The 20,152-nt window shown below is 45.0% G+C and overlaps 2 protein-coding genes across 2 annotated transcripts in view; one reads left to right on the forward strand and one right to left on the reverse strand.

Annotated features, from left to right (window-relative positions):
- LOC121278417 (MAD2L1-binding protein-like) overlaps positions 1–19,940 on the reverse strand; it is a 37,232-nt gene extending 17,292 nt beyond the window's left edge. Inside the window, exon 1 of the transcript XR_005943138.1 lies at positions 19,520–19,940. The gene's annotated coding sequence lies outside the window, so the exon portion shown is untranslated. The remainder of the gene's footprint in view (positions 1–19,519) is intronic.
- Positions 105–7,147, forward strand: LOC121278416 (2'-deoxynucleoside 5'-phosphate N-hydrolase 1-like). Its single transcript, XM_041188817.1, has 4 exons — positions 105–503; positions 1,507–1,578; positions 3,328–3,438; positions 6,906–7,147. Exons 1-4 carry the CDS (start codon positions 362–364, stop codon positions 7,022–7,024), a joined length of 444 nt encoding a protein of 147 aa, XP_041044751.1. The 5' UTR covers positions 105–361; the 3' UTR covers positions 7,025–7,147.
- Positions 19,941–20,152: the final 212 nt, after the last annotated feature.

The raw sequence follows: 20,152 nt of genomic DNA on the forward strand, positions 1-20,152 counted from the left end.
CCTCCTCCTCCACCTTCCCCTCCTCCTTCTCTACCTTCCCCTCAGCCTCCTCCTTCTCCACTCTCTCCCAGTCCTCGGCAGCAGCCGCCATCTTGCCTTTCCCGCGCCTGCGCACGGAAGCCCCGCCCCCTGACCGTTATTTTCAGTTACCAGCCCCTTCCGTCATGTTTGATACTGGCACCGAGCTAAACTGAGGAATGTTAAATATTTAATTTTACTAAACCACTGATGACTTTACAATCAAAAGAAAAACTTTGCGAAAACATAAATTTTTAAAAGGGTTAAACTCAGTGTGAACATTTACCAGGGACGGCGCCATCGTTGATAAAGGCGTCGAGCAAAGCGCGGGAAAGGCAGGAGAATGAGTTTGGGGATTTATTTCTGTGGGAGTATCCGCGGGGGGAGACAGGATGTGGAGATTTACTCCCGGATTATCGGCAGCTTGAAGAGATTTGGAAAGGTTTTTACAGAGCACATCGGGAACTCGGATTTAAATGTGAAAGGTTAGTTCAGATTCCTCAGCCTCACCCTCACCCCACTCTTTCTCCCCTCCCTCCCTCTTCCCCCCTCCCTCCCTCCCTCCCTCTTCCCCCCTCCCTCCCTCCCTCTTCCCCCCTCCCTCCCTCCCTCCCTCTTCCCCCCTCCCTCCCTCCCTCTTCCCCCCTCCCTCCCTCCCTCTTCCCCCTCCCTCCCTCCCTCTTCCCCCCTCCCTCCCTCCCTCCCTCTTCCCCCCTCCCTCCCTCCCTCCCTCTTCCCCCTCCCTCCCTCCCTCTTCCCCCCTCCCTCCCTCCCTCTTCCCCCCTCCCTCCCTCCCTCCCTCCCTCCCTCCCTCCCTCCCTCTTCCCCCCTCCCTCCCTCCCTCTTCCCCCCTCCCTCCCTCCCTCCCTCCCTCTTCCCCCCTCCCTCCCTCTTCAACCCCCTCCCTCCCTCTTCCCCCTCCCCCCCTTCCCTCCCCCCTCTCTTCAGCCCCCTCTCTTCACCCCCCCTCCCCCTCTCTTCACCCCCCCCTCTCTTCACCCCCCCCCCTCTTCACCCCCCCCCTCTCTTCACCCCCCCCCCTCTCTTCACCCCCCCCCCTCTCTTCACCCCCCCCCCTCTCTTCACCCCCCCCCCTCTCTTCACCCCCCCCCCTCTCTTCACCCCCCCCCCCTCTCTTCACCCCCCCCCCTCTCTTCACCCCCCCCCCTCTCTTCACCCCCCCCCCCTCTCTTCACCCCCCCCCCTCTCTTCACCCCCCCCCCCTCTCTTCACCCCCCCCCCCTCTCTTCACCCCCCCCCCCTCTCTTCACCCCCCCCCCTCTCTTCACCCCCCCCCCTCTCTTCACCCCCCCCCCTCTCTTCACCCCCCCCCTCCCCCTCTCTTCACCCCCCCCCCCTCTCTTCACCATCCCCCCCCCTTCCCACTTCACTCACCGATATGTTTATCTGAGGATTATACCATTCACTGTTTATTTGCTTTAATTTATTTGCAGAGTTAGTGTTCATTCTCTACCTGCTTTATCACAGGTGATGGTGGAGTGACGACTGAGGATACATATATCCATGATAGGGATTTGATATGGCTAAAGCAGGCAGATGGTGAGTCTGGTTTGTATATATGAGAGAATGTTGCATCCCTTTTTCCGGAATTGTTAGTCTGTGGGTCATTGAAATTATTCAAGGCAGACTTGATAGACCCCAGAGTCAGGGATTATGGGGGTCAGGCAGCAATATGGTGTTGAGACCACAACCAGATCAGCAACAATCTTACTGAATGGCAGAGCAGCCTCGAAGGGCTGAATGGCCTACTCCCTCTCGTGAGTCTTATGTTCCTATGTTCCTCTTCATGGAGCAGAATTTAGGCTGTGGATATTTCAGGTCATGGAATTGGCTTAGCGTAGTGTGTAGTTTTGCGCTCCTTACATGAGGAAGGATCTACTTGGTCTGGAGAGAGTGCAAGAAATGTTTGCCAGACAGGTCCTAAGATGAGGGGTACTGTCCTATGAAGAGACATTGAGTAGATTAAGTCTATTTTCCCTGGAGTTCAGAAGAATGAGAAGAGATCTCATTGAAATATATGGAATACTTCAAGGGCTTGACAGGGTAGATGCTGAGGGACTAAATGGCCGAATCCTATTTCTGTGTTCCTTTGAGATAAAGACTAGCATTCCGATAGCTGCTTTAATTTTTTTGTACCAATCCCCTTGTGTACCTGGACTCCTAAATCTTTGTTCCTCTACAGTCCCTCATCATTTAAAAATTCTTTGATTTCTCAGAGAGGCATGTTAGTTGGGTGGTGAAAAAGGCATATGGGACACTTGCCTTTGTCAATCGAAGCATAAATTACAAAAGTAGGGAGGTTATGTTGGAGTTGTATTGAACCTTGGTGAGGCCACAGCTAGAGTACTGTGTGCAGTTCTGGTCGCCACATTATAGGAAGGATGTGATTGCACTGGATGGGGTGCAGAGGAGATTCACCAGGATGTTGCCTGGGATGAAACATTTAAGTTCTGAAGAGAGGTTGGATAGACTTGGGTTGTTTTCATTGGAGCAGAGAAGCCTGAGGGGCGACCTGATCGAGGTGTACAAGATTATGAGGGGCATGGATAGGGAGCAGCTGTTCCCCTCAGTTGAAGGGTCAGTCACAAGGGGGCATAAGTTCAAGGTGAGGGGCAGGAGGTTTAGGGGGGATGTGAGGAATAAACCTTTTTACCCATAGGGTGGTGACAGTCTGGAATGCGCTGCCTGGGAGGGTGGTGGAGGCAGGTTGCCTCACATCCTTTATAAAGTACCTGGATGAGCACTTGGCACGTCATAACATTCAAGGCTATGGGCCAAGTGCTGGTAAATGGGATTAGGTAGGTAGGTCAGGTGTTTCTCACGTGTTGGTGCAGACTCGATGGGCTGAAGAGCCTCTTCTGCACCCTGTGATTCTGTGATCCTTGGATCCAAAGTGGATGTCCTTGCATTTCCCCACAGTGAGCCCCAACAGTTGTGGCCATTCACCTAACCTATCAATGTCTTTGTGTAACTTGCTGCTCCCATCCACAACTTAACTGTGTCTTCTAACATGGTGTCATCTGCAAACTTCAGTCAATGCGCTCTATTCCTTCATCCAAATCATTGGCCCCAGTACAGATCCCCGAAGAGTGCCATCAGTTGTAGAAATCCTATTGCCATTGTGGCTGATAAGGTAACTTGGCCCATACAGGATAAAAACCTGCAAATTTTATTTTGCATGCCTTAGTACTCACTGAGAGGGATGATAATTAATTCTTGTGCAGTATTCTTTAATTTACCCAGAGTTCTGGGTTCTTCTATGTAATGAAATATCTTTCTCCTCGGCAGTAATAGTGGCAGAGGTCACCCAGCCTTCCTTAGGTGTTGGTTATGAACTTGGAAGAGCTGTAGCCATGAACAAGAAGATTTTGTGTTTGTTCAGAACACCATCAAAACACCGTGAGTATCTGCAACATGAGTAAGCAGAAAATCTTCAAACATGTACGAAGCCCTTCAATCCATGTTCCTCAACATGGAAAGAAATGTGAGCTCTGGTTAAAATGCACATTGGCTCACTGAGCCAGAATAAATCCAGCAAGTTTTACAATCTTATAATGGACCAACTTCCTTCCAAAAATTCCACTACTTGGAACAGACAATTGCATAAATCTAGCTCAGGCACTGAAAATTGCCAGGATTTCTAAACTCCAGATTATAGGGTTTTTCTATTTGTTCACAGACTGGAGGCATGGCCACCATTTATTGCCTATCCCTAATTGCCCTTGAGAAGGTGGTGGCGAATCGCTATCTTGAACCACTACCATCCCAGCTTGTTACAATGATGTTAGGGACCGTTAACATTTAAAGAAGTCCGAATACCCAGCAAGTAACCAACGGAATGGCATTAACCAACTACCACAAGATTTCACATATTTTAAATAGAAATTAAGCAAGGCATGCATCATGTGCAACACTATAGCCAATAAAGACTTCTGCTATAAACTCAGTTCTATCTTTTTACTCTTCCCCAACCAAGAGTTCCATATCTTATGAAATCTTGAAGGCTCGTTCACATTTCCTGGAATGAACCCAAATTCTCCTTAGTATTGCAACTATTCCTCCATGGCCTTCCATCTTTTCCTTCATACACTGCACAACTGTGGATGCATCAGCTCCTTGTTCAGGTTGTCAGATATCCAACTACCTTCCCACAGCTTTCCAAGCCCCAACTCTGTCATAATGCTCTATGAGGACCACTGTAGATTTTTTCCACAGCTGGAAGCTAGAGAAAATCTTCCAGCTGCCTTTTCCTCAAAAACCAAACTGAATTGCCTGCTTCTGTCAACAAACATCAGATAAATTAAAGAAAAGCTTCTAACCAAGGCTGCACCCTGAATTATGATCTCTATTGCAACATGATGCACACTGCCTGTTCCCAAATAGAAATGAAATGCAAATTAACTACCTTTTAATTCCAAAGCTTTCATTGATGTTGGGCAACCGTATGAATAACTTGTAGTTCTAACAAAGACAGGACGATGCTTCCCAGTCTTATTGGCACCGTTAAGAAGCTTAGGACAAGCTCCCTGCTGCTTACGATCTTTCCTTTCTGGCTGATGTCTTAATGGCTCCAACCTTTTGATTTGCTAACTGCCTTAGGTTTGCTTATCATTTAACTTGCATTGAAAAGTTCCAATTCCCAAACCAAACCAGAAGTTATTTTCCTAAAACTGCAAGTTGTATTCTAAAACACATGCATTATGAACCAGATTGCAACAATCTGGTCTAGGTACACCCACAGCATTGTTCGGGAGGGAGTTTCAAGGTTTTGACCCAGCAACAGTAAAGGAATGGTGATTTAGTTCCAAGTCAGAATGGTGTTGCTTGGGGGAGATCTTGCAGGTGATGGTAGTGTCCTTGTGTATCTGCTGTCCTTGTCATTCTAGGATGTAAAGGTCACAGGCTTGATGAGCTGCTGCAGTACATCTTATGATTGTTATACATTGCTGCCACTGTGCATCGATGGTAGAAGGTGCGAATGTTTAAGGTGGTGGATGGGGTGCCAAATGAGTAGGCTGCTTTGTACTAAATGGTGTCAAGCCTCTTGAGTGTTGTTGGAGCTGCACTTATCCAGGCAAGTGGAGATTATCCCATCACACTCCTGACTTGTGTCACGACTCACTGGGGACAGTGCACTGTACTATCAGGCCTCACTGTTCCCTGAGCCATGACAAATGTGAAAATTTTGACCAAACCACCAGATTACCCCAATTCTACTTAACTGTTAATTTAGGTTAACAGAATATGAGCACCAGGTTTGTAAACTTAATAAGGAAGTCACTGTTTATTGAAAAAGTTGTCTGCAGCCAGTGGCAAATGAAAGAAATATGAACTGCTTAACTTCTAACTCAATAACTTAAACTCTACCCCTTTTTAAACCCCTACGCAAACACACACGCCACACAAAACATGGGTTTTAAGGGTGAGATAAAACAGTTCAATAGAACCAATCTGGGGTTCAGGATTAGATGGATTGACTTTGATTGCTTTCTTCCAAATTCTTTGCAGGTTGTTGTGACTGACACAAAGTCATCTCCTAACACTTGTTGTCTGTGCTTCTCTGGTTGAAACTTGTTTTTAATGTCTCTACTGTTGATTTTTCACCTTTTCTTCCTGACTGGGGTTTCTCAGGATTCAGATTCTCACAAAAGCAGCATACAGCAATGTGAGGAATAGCCAGCTAGCTACTATGGCAGGATTACTGGAGAGAGAGATTACAGGTCTTTCCTCTTTTCAGGCTAGGAACTGATCTACTGCACCATCCTCACACAGAACCTGGCCACTTGGTCAAGAGCCAATCAAAATGCTGTTGCTAGGCAGTTCCCTCTTAAACCAGATGATCTTTCCAGCACCATTCTGTCCAACCTGGTGCACACAGTTCCAGGCGATAGCAACATTGTAGATTTTATTCTTCCTGCCCCAGTGACCATCTCTTTTAAACTGCAGCCATGTTAGTTTTAAAAGTCACAGTCCAAGAAAAAAATAAAAATATGTTCTTTACACTTGTGCCTTGTAGACGGTGGACAGGCTTTAGGGAGTCAGGAGGTGAGTTATTCGCTGCAAAATTCCCAGCCTCTGACCTGCTCTTGTTGCCAGAGTATTTATGTGGCTGGTCCAGTTAATCTTCTAACCATTGGTGACCCTCAGGATGTTGATAGTGGGCGATTTGGTTAATGGGTCTGAACACTGAAATCATCAGCAAACATTCCCACTTCTGACTTTCTGGTGGAGGGAAGGTCATTTCCGAAGCAGCTACAGAAAGTTGGGCCAACAACACTACCCTGAGGAATTCCTGCAGCGATGTTCAGTTTGTCCTGGAGTACAAATCTTCAGCACTACAGTGGGAATGTTGTCAAGAGGCCCATAGGTTTTATGTCCAGTGCACAAAGATGTTTTGATATCACGTGGAGTGAATTGAATTGGCTGAAGATTGACATCTGTGATGCCAGGGACCTCTGGAGGAGGCCAAGATGGGTCATCCACTCGGCTCTGCTCCTATTTCACACATTCTTTTATGGGTATCTTCATTTACTTCAACATCCCTGAGAAATTGGCTAATGTTTCTACCTCAGTCACTATCCAGTTGACTCTCTTGTGAGTTCAAGGATGAGGTTGGCTGAAATGTCCTTTGCAGAGGCAAAAGCTTCTGACTAATGAATAATGGCTCCAAAGTTCGAGAGGTGACTTGTGTCTGGGGAACAGAAACTAATCAATCAATGTATCATCACCTATCGGTAGTCAGTAACACTGTTGTAGTCACTACACCACGAGCTAACACTGAGCAACTGTAATTCCAGTCACGTGTTAAAAACAAAACAATTACAGAAATTGAGAGGGGATTGACTCAAGCCATTTGTTTCCCACAGTTCTCTCTGCAATGATTCGAGGGGCCGAAAATGGAACAAGTCTCCAAGTGAGGGATTACTCTGAGGAGGAAGTGGAAACTATTCTACAACAATATTTTGAGAAGCAACTACAGGCATGAGTAATGCCACTGCCCAAAAATTCCTTCCTCAAAAGTGGGATTCTATTCATGCATTGATAACGTTGGCTATTGGTGCCTTGTACTCTACAGACAAAAATAAAATTCACAGACTTTGAAATTAAATGGTGAGAGCTCTGAAGGACTTTTTTTTGTTCATGGGATGTGGGCATCGCTGGCTGGGCCAGCATTTATTGCCCATAGCTAATTGCCCTTCAGAAGGTGCTGGTGAGCTGCCTTCTTGAACCACTGCAGTCCATGTGGTGTAGGTACACCCACAGTGCTGTTAGGGAGTTCCAGGATTTTGACCAGTGACAGTGAAGGAGCAGCAATATATTTCCAAGTGAGGATGGTGAGTGACTTGGAGGGGAACTTCCAGGTGCTGGTGTTCCCATCTATCTGCTGCCCTTGTCCTTTTAGATAATAGCGGTCATGTGTTTGGAAGGTGCTGTCTGAGGAGTCTTGGTGAGTTCCTGCAGTGCATGTAGATGGTGTACACTGCTGCTACTGTGTGGAGGTGGTGGAGGCAGTGAATGTTTGTGGCTGGGGTAGCAATCAACTGGGCTGCTTTGTCCTGAATGGTGTCAAGCTTCTTAAGTGTCATTAGACCTGCACTCATCCAGACAAGTGGGGAGTATTCCATCACACTGAATTTTGCCTTGTAGATGATGGACAGGCTTTGGGGAGTCAGGAGATGTGTTACCTGTCAGATCATTCCTAGCCTCTGACCCGCTCTTGTAGCCACAGTATTTATATGGCTAGACCAGTTCAGTTTCTGGTCAATGGTAGCCCCCTGGATTTTGATAGTGGGGGTTTCAGTGATGGTAATGCTTCTGAACGTCAATCGGTGATGGTTGGATTCTCTCTTGCTGAAGGTCATTGCCTGAGACTTGTGTGGAAAATATGTTCATTGCCATTTATCTTCCAGGTCTTGCTGTATTTGGACATGGGCTGCTTCAGTATCTGAGGAGTTGCAAATGGTGCTGAACATTGTGCAATCATCAGCGAACATCCCTACTTCTGACTTTATGTTGGAAGGAAGAAGCAGCTGAAGACAATTGGGCCGAGGACATTACCCTGAGGAATTCCTACAGCAATGTCCTGGACTTAAGATGATTTGGCCTCCAAAAATGACAGCTATCGTCATTCATGCTAGGTATGACTCCACCCAATGGAGTGTACTCCCCTGATTCCCATTAACTTCAATTTTGCTTGGACTCCTTGATGCCACGCTTGGTCAAATGCTGCCTTGATGTCAAGGCTGACACACACACATCTTGAGTTCAGCTCTTTTTTTGTCCATGTTTGGACCAAGGCTGTAATTAGGTCAGGAGCCGAGTAGCTCGAGTAGAACCCAAACTGAGTGTCAGTGAGTAGGTTATTGCTGAGTAGGTGCTGCTCAATAGCACTGTTGATGACCCCTTCCATCACTTTGCTGATGATGGAGAGTAGGCTGATGGGGTGGTAACTGGCCGGGTTGGAATTGTACTGCTATTTTGTGGACAGGACATATGTGGATGATTTTCCACATTGTTGGGAAAATGCCAGTGATGTAGCTGTACTGGAGCAGTTTGGCTAGGGGCATGGTAGTTCTAGAGCACAAGTCTTCCATATTATTGCTGAAATGTTGTCAGGGTCCATAGTCTTTGCAGTATCTAGTGCCTTCAGCACATTTTAATAGCATGTGGAGTGAATCAAATCAGGTGAACACCTTCATCAGTGATGTTGGGGACATCAGGAGGTGGTCGAGATGGCTTTGGCAGCAAATGCTTCAGCCTTGTCTTTTCACTGATGATGATGGGGAACTCCAGCACAAGGATGGAGATATTTGTGCAGCCTCCCCCACTTCATTTAGTTGTTTAATTGTCCACGGCCATGTATGACTGGATGTGTCAAGACAGTAGACCATGGATCTGATCCATTGGTTGTGGGATCACCTAACTCTGTCTGTTGCATGCCGCTTCTGCTATTTGGCTCATAAGTAGTTCTGCATTGTATCTTCACCAGGTTTACATCTTATTTTTAGATATGCTTGCTGCTGCTCCTGGCATGTTTTCCTCCCTCCCCCTCAGAATGCTTTGCAGCCACTCAGTGGCATTCTTGACCCTGTTACCAGGGAGGCAACATACCATCCTGGATTTGGCTACAGAATGCCCTACACTCAGGAAACTAGCACTACCTGTCTGGTTCTCCTAGACTATCTGGTAGTCACCCATTAACTCTCTTTTTAATGTCAACAGTATCTCAAATGCCACCTCTTTCACTATGACTTTGGCAGTATCTTCCTCCTTGGCAAAGACAGATGCAAACTATTTCATTTCGTACCTCAGCTTCCCCCCGTACCTATATCCCGTTTTTGATCCTTATTCAGCCTCACTCGTTCCTTTTACTCAGGCATTTGGATTCCCTCTTGTTAACTACCAATAATTTCTTCTATTCTCTTGCCTCTTATTTCCTTGCTCACTTCCCCTCCTGAGCTTTTTATATTCAGCCTGGTTCTCATCTATATTATCAACCTAACATTAATCAAATGCACCCTTTTTCTGCTTCATTTTACATTCTATGGCTTTTATCATCTCAAGGTATCGCTCTACCTTGCCCCCTCATGACTGTATCCAAACCATGAATTGGAAGGCAGTCCATTGATCTTAGTTTCTCCTGCCAGTCTTTGGCCCAGGTAAATTGGAATCGATCTGTCTTGCTGCACTAAAATGGCCCTTCTCCAGTTAATTATTCTTGCTCTGCATTACGCCTTGTATTTTTCTATTGTATCGTAAGGTTTAGGTTAGCTATGATCAACGTTCCCCTACTGACACTTGATCCACTTGATCCACCTCATTTCCCAAAACCAGATCTGGCAATGCTTCCTTCCTCACTGGACTTGAAACATATTGATGAAGAAAATTCTACTGAAGCAGACTGTGCCCTTAAGCACGGAGAACTAGACAACATTCAGGCTTGGGTTGAAAACTGGTAACATTTCACACCTCCAAGTGTCAATGTGAATCTAACTATTTCTCCTTGATGTTCATGGCAGCACCTTTTTAAGGGCAATTAGGGATAGGCAATTAATGCTGGTGATATTCACATCTTAAGAATAAATATTTAAAAACTCTGGCCCCGATCTTCTGGTCTCCAGGTAGTCATATCTGGGAAGATACGCTGGGAGACCCCTCGATAGCCCCAATGTAAGGACTTTGCAGGAATTGCCTGGGAAGTTTTAACTTCTGTTGGGCAATTGCCCTGCATCTGGAAACTCCCTGCTCCTCCTCACCAAAACTGATTTAAATCAGAGACTTTGGATGGTTCCAACTTGCCAGAATAGTTACTCAGGAAAAGTTATAAGGATCAAAACCAGTTCTAACCCTGGGTAACTATACTACTGACCCCCTGACTATTCCCACCCACCCCTGATGCGCCCCCCCCCCCCCCGCCCAACATTGACTATCCCCCTGTCTCCCCTCTCCCTCACCCACTTAACAGCCATCTTACCCCCCTCACCCATCCATCTACCACCTGACCCCTCACCGACTCACCACCTCTCCTAGCTTGTCAGTGGCTTCGGGACGTTTGCCGGTATACAGCAGCTAGTGCTGTAGAAAGGTGGGCCTGGCTCGGCTCCTGCCAACACTCCTAATCTAGGAGGGAACTACTCCAGGAGCAGGTAGGTTGCACCTTTCTCAGGAGGTCCCATTTCGGAAGTCTGGGTGAGAAATGTGGAGCTCCAGTGAAGTTAAGTATATAGGAGCGGAGTGGCAATCCGAAGGTGATTCACTGTCTGATTCAGCCCTCACAATCCTTGGGCCTTGTTTTTCCTCTCTCGTGCTACCTCTTTGTTTCCATCACCCACCAAGTTAGTTTAAACATTTCCCAACATCCACACTGGGCAGAGGCATTAAGTGTAAGGTGACATGATCCACATCTTAAGAAATGTAACAAGATTTTATTGCCCTATCAGAGCATTATGATGGGGAGAAAATGATTGGGGTACAGCAACGTGGTGGTTACAATATGAGATGACCAGCCCAGAAATCGTGATTTCAAACTCCACCATGTTAAGTGAAAAAACTTGAATTCAATGTAGGGGTCCCAAAAATAAAAATATTTGCATTTATATTCTGCTCTTCATAACCACTGGATGCCTCTGTGTATTTTACAGCCAATGAGGTACTTTTGAAGTGTAGTTCTTGTTGTAATGCAGGAAACGCAGCAGGCAATTTTCACACAGCAGCTTCTGCAAACAGCAATGTGATAATGACCAGATTGTCTGTTTTTGTGATGTTGATTGGGGATAAAAAATGGCCAGCATGCCATGGGAAACTCGCCTGCTTTTCTTCAAAATAATGCCATCTACCCCAGGAGAATTGGGGCCTTGTTTAGCGTTGATCTGAAAAATGGTACCTTCAAAGTGTAGCACTCCCTTAGTTCTGCACTGGTGTGTCAATCTTAATTTGCTCAAGTCCTGGATTGGGACTTCAACCAGACCTATAGCTCAGGTGAGAATGCTACCAATTGAGCCATGGCTGATGGTAATTACCCCAAATCTGCTAGATTGTGATGAACATCAATATGACAGTCAAGACAAAGAGAAGATTCATTTTCTCTTTCAGATATGCACTTCTAGCCAAACAATTTGGGCTTTATATAGCAGCCATAATATGGTTAAATCTGCCACCCTTACCTGGTCTGCTCTACATGTGACTCCAGACCCACGGCAATGTGGTTGACTCTTAACTGCCATCTGACATAGCCACTCAGTTCAAAGGCAATATAGGTATGGGTAACAAATGCTGACCTTGCCAGTGACTTCCAAATCCTTTGAAAGAATTAAAAAAAAAACGGTTGCAGAGGAAGGTAGATTAAGGCCTTGGAGGACATTTTAAACAATTACAAGGATTTTGAAAGGAGGGTTCTGTGGGGTGGGGGGGGGGGGGGGGGTGGCGGGGAAGAACATGGAGGTTGGAGAGTGTAGAGAGATGGGAGTTAGTTTGGGATAGAATGTGGGCCGCAAATTCCTGAGTTTGTGCCGGTTAAAGCTTGAAAGAGCTAAAACTAGAGATGAGGAATGTTACGATCATTGACCAGGCCTCCAAGTTGTTCGTGAGATCCGGTTGGGGATAAATAATGCTTTGTTTAAAGTGGACAAAATTTGAGATTCAAGACACTAATAGAACAACGCCACAAGATGCCATGCGATTTGAACAAACAAAACAAAATCAACTTTACTGGGTCAGAAAGATAAAACAATTTGTAATATTTATCTTATACTCTAACATTTAGGGTAAGTGAGGTGCATGTGAATTAACAGGCGAACTGGCTGGATACACCACATACACAATAAATGACACATGCAACCAAAACAGATTTCATGGACTTTGCAACAACCTTCCCAAACATTAGTCACACTGTGAGTCACCCAATCTCACTGAAACTCTGTCTTTCTGACGAGGGTTTCCAATCTTCATCTTCAAAGGCCTCGCCTTGGAATTCTCTCCAAAGGTTGCTCCAACTCGGACGGCTTCAATGACTGCCCACCTTGCAGTGTTTCAATCTCACCTTCTGAACCCTGGATTCCTAAGTACACTCAAACACCAAGCCACAAGAATCACAAGCACAATTTCAGCTCTTTGACTATGCCAAACAGAACACTACTGCTCCAAAGGGGTACCTTTGCCCCAGTGGCCCTCTTTACTTAGTCTGCTCCCCTCAGCTCTTTCTCTCACTTGGAGCCTTTTTCTCTGTCCCTTTCTTTTTTCTTAACTTAACTCGGACCTGTTTCTATCCCCTTTGCCCCTTGTCTTTTTGATATAACACCAGCCATGAAAAAAATCAAAACTGTGTACATCAGACTTTATTCTTTTTTGGCGTATTTTTAAAATGGGCTTCCTGCTCAACAAGATGGCTGCTACAAGTCACATGACCACAGGATTGGCTCTTTGTTCTGGAAGCATCCAACAGAAGCCAGAAAAACAAAAGCATCCCCCTCTCATCATTACGGAATCTCGCACCCTAATGTAAGGACATTATAATCACAAAACCCAGGGATTCGTAGAGATTGAAACTCATTATCCCTACAGAGTTGTTAACAGACCCAGCTCACACCTGGGACTGCCCAGGTCCATTTCAAAAGGGAACCATTGAGGGGACAGTTTGAGACTATTTGCATCCTGATAAGCTTACCCCTCTAGCAGAGTCATAGGATCTGCCTAGACAATGGCTCTCCCAAAACAAGATCCTCGACATGGATGGCAACTCTTTCATAGGTTAACGACTGGGACGTTATAAGCCATAAAACAAAGGCCAGACCCAGAAACCAGATTTTTTTCATTCATTGATGTGGGCGTTGCTGGCTGGAGCAGCATTTATTGCCCTTCTCTAGTTGCCTTTGAGAAGTGGTGGTGAGCTGCCTTCTTGAACCACTGCAGTCCATGTGGTGTAGGTACACCCACGGTGCTGTCAGGAAGGGAGTTCCAGGATTTTGACCCAGCAACAGTGAAGGAATGGCGATATATTTCCAAGTCAGGATGGTGAGTGACTTGGAGGGGAACCTCCAGGTGGTGGTGGTGTTCCCAACTATCTGCTGCCCTTGTCCTTCTAGATGGTAGTGACCGTGGGTTTGGAAGGTGCTGTCGAAGGAGCCTTGGTGAATTCCTGCAGTGTATCTTGTCGATGGTACACACTGCTGCTACTGTGCGTCGGTGTTGGAGGGAGTGAATGTTTGTGGATGTGGTGCCAATCAAGCAGCTGTTGTGTCCTGAATGATGTCAAGCTTCCTGAATGTTGTGGGAGCTGCACTCATCCAGGCAAGTGATGGGTATTCCATCACACTCCTGACTTGTGCCTTGTAGATGGTGGACAGGCTTTGAGGAATAAGGAGGTAAGTTACTCGTTGCATGATTCCTAGCCTCTGACCTGCTCTTGTAGCCACAGTATTTATATGGCTAGTCCAGTTCAGTTTCTGGTCAATGGTAACCCCCAGGATGTTGATAGTGGGGGATTCAGTGATGGTAATGCCATTGAACATCAAGGAAAATGGTTGGATTCTCTCTTGATGGAGATGGCCATTGCCTGACACTTATGTGGCGCAAATGTTACTTGCCACTTGTCAGCCCCAGCTTGGATATTGTCACTATAAACAACATAATATTGATATTATAAACAACACTTTTGAAAGCCTTGTGGACGGAGGTCACAAGACCCAAATAACCATTTCTGAAGTCTCTACCTTCTGTTGAGAACTGAGAAACCCTCAGTTTGCCAACTAGCCATGGCTCGCTGTCGCTCGTTGGCAGCGTGTGTGTGAGCCCCAGCAACCACTGCTTTCTGAGGTTGCTGCTCCTGTCTTTGCATGGCCAGGAGCTTCAGTCGCTCTCTCCTCTGTCTTCTCTGCTCTCTGTAAGTCATCAGGTACACAGCTGGGCCACCAGGCTTCATGCTCCTGATGTGGTCCTCCTCTGGCATGAAAGAGAGAGAGAGACGTGGTTAGCAACTAATCGAACAGAGCTACAGCAGGACTGCCAACTGACCAAGCAGCTGATCAACGTGTCTCAACTCTTTGAAGCCTGTTTGATTTTAAATGTCTGTGACCATCGCCTGCTAAGCAGACTAAGCACAGAAACCCCATTGTGCAGCATCATCATCTGTTTCAAGGATTTTTGTGTTGCTGTCTCCAACCAGGAGCTCATCTGGACTGAAATCCGCCACAAAAGAAACACCGTCTGGATTTTGCCTTCTAGGACTCTGGAAATCACCTGAACTATTATTCATTTCTGTGGTTCTTTAACTGTTGTTATCCATAGTTGTAAAAATTTCCTCTTTTCTATACTCCTTAATGTATATGTGTGTGAGAGGTTGCAAACAATTGCATTCCACCTCAGGTTTGAATTTGAAATAAACTAACCTCTGAGTTAATCATAATGAGAGTTTGCTGTGTGTTACCTATAAGATTAGACCACAGCCGACTTTAAAAATAATTCCAAAACATCTCTGCTTACAGACAGGCAGGGAGAGGATAAAGAAGCTCAGTTCGCTTCTCCCCTGACCGTAACACTGCGACTTTTTTTTGGGACCTCTCCCTGGGACACTTGCTGGCTATGGCACTCTGCACCCTGTCAACTGACTCAGGTTTTCATGCCCTTATTTTTCCTCCAGGTACAGGGCCTGTCCTGGGCCTGAAGAAAGCAAAGATGCTGAACTGCGCATGTGCAGTCTGCTCCTTGCCTGCGCATGTGCAGTCTGCTCCCTGCCTGCGCATGTGCAGTCTGCTCCCTGCCTGCGCATGTGCAGTCTGCTCCCTGCCTGCGCATGTGCAGTCTGCTCCCTGCCTGCGCATGTGCATGAAGTCCATAGTCCATCAGGACCTGGAGTTCCCGACCTTTGCACTCAACAAGTTAAGTTTCATAACACCTTTCCATTTGGAAGAAAGAAAGCTTCGCTACATTGAAGGTTTCTTTACAATTTCTTTACAAACATTTCTAACAAATAGCTTATTATATTCTATACAAATAATCTTTTCATTTTGTTCCACAATTACACATATTGTATTATAAATTTACGAAGGTTTAACTAAAACAAAAACCAATACATGTAACAAGTAGAATTAGCAGAATTTAAACATCATAGAATTATCATGACTCAGAGCTTGCATTTTTCCCCTTTATTCCTGGTCTTTAACTCAGCAAAGAATGTTTAATTTAAGTCCACAGTCCAATTATCATCCTCTCAGTTACCTGTAGGCATAACTTAGCTCATTTTCCAAACCCAAGTTTGGTAATATCTCATTTCGAGGTAATAAGGTTAAAATAGCTTCTTTGCGCACCAATAGCTAATTTCTCTGATCAAAATTTTTTTCAACCATTTCAAGGATGTTATTGAGATGCTTTTTATGTTCACACAAAGGGTTTGGTATTCCTGCTTGGTTTGATCCTTGAACAATTTAAGATCAAGTAGTTTCTCCTGATCCCATTCCAAACAGGTCTTATTTAATTCTCTTTGAATAATATCAACCACTTCCTCACTCTGGACTTTTATTTTTCTTTCCAATACTTCAACTCTTTCACGCTATTCATGAGCCACATCATTCCACTCCTCTGAGGGCTTTAAATGGTCTTTTGCAAACTGTCTATCTCCCTGGATACCTGCTGATGTACCCTGTCTATCAACATTGGCAAGCACTTGTAATTCAGTGTCCAGTCATTGACCCTCGCAGATCATTTTTGTTTTAATTCCTTTCCGTTGACAATTCTTCATTCTGCGGGCACTTCTGCTGCTTCTGCACTGTCCATTATTGAGGTTGATACATCAGTATTGTTACATGCATCAGTTCTTCACTCAACTGGATGACAATTGGGCAAGGAGTTTTTATTCACAGGAACAACTTCAGAATGGTGACATCCCATCCCAGGTTGTGGAAAAACTCAGCAGGTCTAACAGCACGTGTGGAGAGAAAAACAAGAGTTAATGTTTCGAGTCCGTATGACTCTTCTTCAGAGCTACAGGGAAGTAGAAATGTGATGAAGTTTATACTGGTTAAGGGAGGAGGGGGGTGGAGCAGGTGAAGCTGGATGGAAGGTAAGCTATAGGTGGGGGCAAAGGAGAGATTGACAAAGATGTCATGGACAAAAGGACATAGGGGTGTTAGTGATAGTGTTACTGGCTAAAGAAGGTGCTGATGGGGCCATTAAGATAAGAAAGCAGAATGTGGATAATAGCAGGACAAAGGTAAGCACTCTGGAAAGAGCAACATGAACAAGTGAAAGATGGGCCTTGTGGGGTGGGGTAAAAGATCGAAAATAGGATAAAAAGTTGGGATAAAACAATGAATAAGTGAATAAAAATGAAAATAAATAAAAATAAGTGGATTTAAAAAAATTGAAAATAAAAATGAATATTGAAAACAGGGGGTAAAAAAGGGGTGAAGATGGAGGAGAGAGTTCATGGTCTGAAGTTGTTGTACTCAATATTCAGTCCGGAAGGCTGTAAAGTGCCTAGTCGGTAGATGAGGTGCTGTTCCTCCAGTTTGCGTTGAGCTTCACTGGAACATTGCAGCAGGCCAAGGACGGACATGTGGGCATGAGAGCAGGGTGGTGTGTTGAAATGGCAAGCGACAGGAGAGTCTGGGTCATGTTTGTGGACAGACCGAAGGTGTTTTGCAAATCGGTCACCCAGTCTGTGTTTGGTCTCTCCAATGTAGAGGAGACCACATTGGGAGCAGCGAATGCAGTGGACCAAATTGAAGGAAGTGCAAGTGAAGCGCTGCTTCACCTGAAAGGAGTGTTTGGCCCTTGGACGGTGAGGATGTAAAGGGGGAGGTGCTGTACCTTTTGCAATTGCATGGGAAGGGGATGAGGTGTTGGGGTTGATGAAGGAGTGGACCAGGGTGTCCCAGAGGGGTGAAAAGTGAGGACAAGGGGGACCCTATCATGGTTCTGGGAAGGAAAGGAAGATGTGAGGGCAGAGGCGTGGTAGATGGGTCAGCCATAGTTGAGGGCTCTGTCAACCACAGTGGATGAGGAACCTCGGTTAAGGAAGAAGGAAGACATGTCAGAAGCACCGTTTTGGAAAGCGGCACCATTGGAACAGATGCGACGAAGGCGAAGGAACTGAGAGGATGGGATGCAGTCCTTACAGGAAGCAGGGTGTGGCCTCCTTCAGTTTGGTGTACTTCGTTCACTGCTCCCAATGTGGTCTCTACATTGGAGAGACCAAACGCAGACTGGGTGACCGCTTTGTAGAACACCTTTGGTCTGTCCGCAAGCATGACCCAGACTCTCCTGTCGCTTGCCATTTCAACACACCACCCAGCTCTCATGCCCACATGTCCGTCCTTGCAATGTGCCAGTGAAGCCCAACGCAAACTGGAGGAACAACACCTCATCTTCTGATTAGGCACTTTACAGCCTTCCGGACTGAATATTGAGTTCAACAACTCAGACCATGAACTCTCTCCTCTATCCTCACCCCTTTTTTCAATATTAATTTTTATTTTAAAATTTTTAGCCACTTATTTTTTATTTTCATTTTTATTCAAAGGTTTCTCCCCACCTTTTATTCTATTTTCGATCTTTTTTCCCACTGCCATCCCCTCCCCCCGCCCCACCTGAAGGGCCGTCTGTCACTTGTTCATGTTGTTCTTTTCAGACTGCTTATCCTTGTCCTGCTATTATCACATTCTGCTTTCTTACCTTAATGCCACCATCAGCACCTCCTTTAGCCCTTACTACTACCATTAACACCCATATGCCCTTTTGTCCATGACATCTTTGTCAATCTCTCCTTTGCCCCTATCGCTGGCCTTCTATCCAGCTTCACCTGCTCCACCCTCCTTAAACAGTATAAATTTCATCATATTTGTACTTCCCTTTAGCTCTGAAGAAGAGTCATACGGAATCGAGACATTAACTCTGTTTTGCTCTTCACAGATGCTGCTGAGTTTTTCCAGCCTTTTCTGTTTTTGTTTCAGATTTCCAGCATCTGCAGTATTTTGCTTTCATCTTAGTGTGGAAAAACTGCACTGTCCGCTATATCATTACCCAATATAAAGCCTACAGTTTTAGTAGGTAATTTTGGAACAATTCCAATAACACAAGATCCCTTTATCAGAGCATAACTTCAATTTACTTTATGCAATGGGTAAGACACACATTTACCCTCAGTACCCTGTATTAATACATTCCAATTCAGTGAACTTTCTGAGGAAAGGTCCAAATCCTTTGCTAGTAAAAAGCTCTGAGCTGAGCCAGTATCTCTCAGGATAACAATTTTTCTGGGCCATTTTTTGGACAAAATGGAGTGACCTCTCCTTCCAATATAATCTTGTATTCTTGTTTAGTTCTATCTACTCCTTCTGTAAAAAAACATTAGTAGCATTGGGTTTCTCACAAGTTTCACTTTCTGGTGCAACTTTCTCTGTGGAAGTCTCTGACACTTGCACCAGTGCCACTCATTTCCTTTTCTGGTACAGCCTTTCCTAAAGACTTCTTTTAAGCATTATTACTGCCACCGGTTTACCATTCAGTTTCTAACAATGGACTTTTGAGATGCCCGGTCTTATAGCAATAAAGCATACTGGTTTCTTTACATCATCCTTATCCTCTACACTATAATTTTTCTTGACTGGAACATCTTCTACTTCCTCCATAAAGTTAGACTCTTTCCTGTTCCTCCAACTTCCCCGTGGGTTTACAGCTGGAGATCTACTTCCCCCTAGCTGCCTGTTTGATATATCATACCCATCAGTCAGAACTGCTGCTTCTTTAGAAACATTATGGTCGTCCAGGTGTCACCTAATAGTTATTGGGTGTTATTTTGGAATTCTTCCCATATCATTAGCCTCCTCATGTTCTCAAAATTTTGCTCTAACTTCAGGGATGGAAACCACTGGTCCCACAGCAGCAATTCTACAAACATTTCATTTGGTCTTTTCTTTGAAGTTTGAAATTTCAAAAGATATGCTTCAGGGACAAGCTTATAAGCATTAAGTACTGCAGTTTTAACTACCTCATAATCTGAAGATTGTTCTTCTGAAAGGCTAGAATACACATCCATAGCTTCCCAAACAAGACACTTTGTAAAATGAGAGTCCATATGTCTTTTGCCACTCAGCTTTGGAACCACCTTTTCAAACGAGATAAAATATCCCTCAACTCCGTCTTCAGTGAACTTAGACAATAAACAAGGAGTCTGTCATATCAAAGCTCAGAATGGACTCAATTCCTCATCCGAACTGCTAGACTCTCTTTCACTGCGTAACCTAAATTGTTCTCTAGCCAGTTCATGGTATCTGATCTCTGTCTTCGAAAATCAAGTTCAAGCTTTGGCATTTCCATTTCTTTTGCTCTTTCTTCTTGCTCTTTTGCTTAATTCTTTCTCTGGAGTTCAAGTTCAAGCCTTTTCATTTCTTTTTCCATCTCAAGCTGCTTCACCTGCAAACCAATTGTGATCTGGATTAAGTTTTTCTTCTTCTAATCCCAAATACTGTACTATTACCTCAATTATTTCTGCTTTTTTAGCTCCTACTTTTAACTGTAACTCTTTTGCTAGTGCAATTAACCTAAGCCTCAGTTAATTGTTACAAAGCACTCAGGGATAAACCTTCCCTCTCCAGAAAAGTCTTAGCAATTGCCAAAGTAT

The sequence above is a fragment of the Carcharodon carcharias genome, chromosome 5 (genome assembly GCF_017639515.1).
Source record: "Carcharodon carcharias isolate sCarCar2 chromosome 5, sCarCar2.pri, whole genome shotgun sequence".
NCBI lineage: Eukaryota > Metazoa > Chordata > Chondrichthyes > Lamniformes > Lamnidae > Carcharodon > Carcharodon carcharias.

What these genes read in the sequence shown, in the direction of transcription:
- LOC121278416 (XM_041188817.1), top strand. Translation starts at nt 362, where the DNA reads ATGAGTTTGGGGATTTATTTCTGTGGGAGTATCCGCGGGGGGAGACAG. An exon ending in CTCGGATTTAAATGTGAAAG is followed by an intron (nt 504 to 1,506) that starts GTTAGTTCAGAT and finishes GCTTTATCACAG; the next exon opens with GTGATGGTGGAGTGACGACT. An exon ending in CAGAACACCATCAAAACACC is followed by an intron (nt 3,439 to 6,905) that starts GTGAGTATCTGC and finishes TGTTTCCCACAG; the next exon opens with TTCTCTCTGCAATGATTCGA.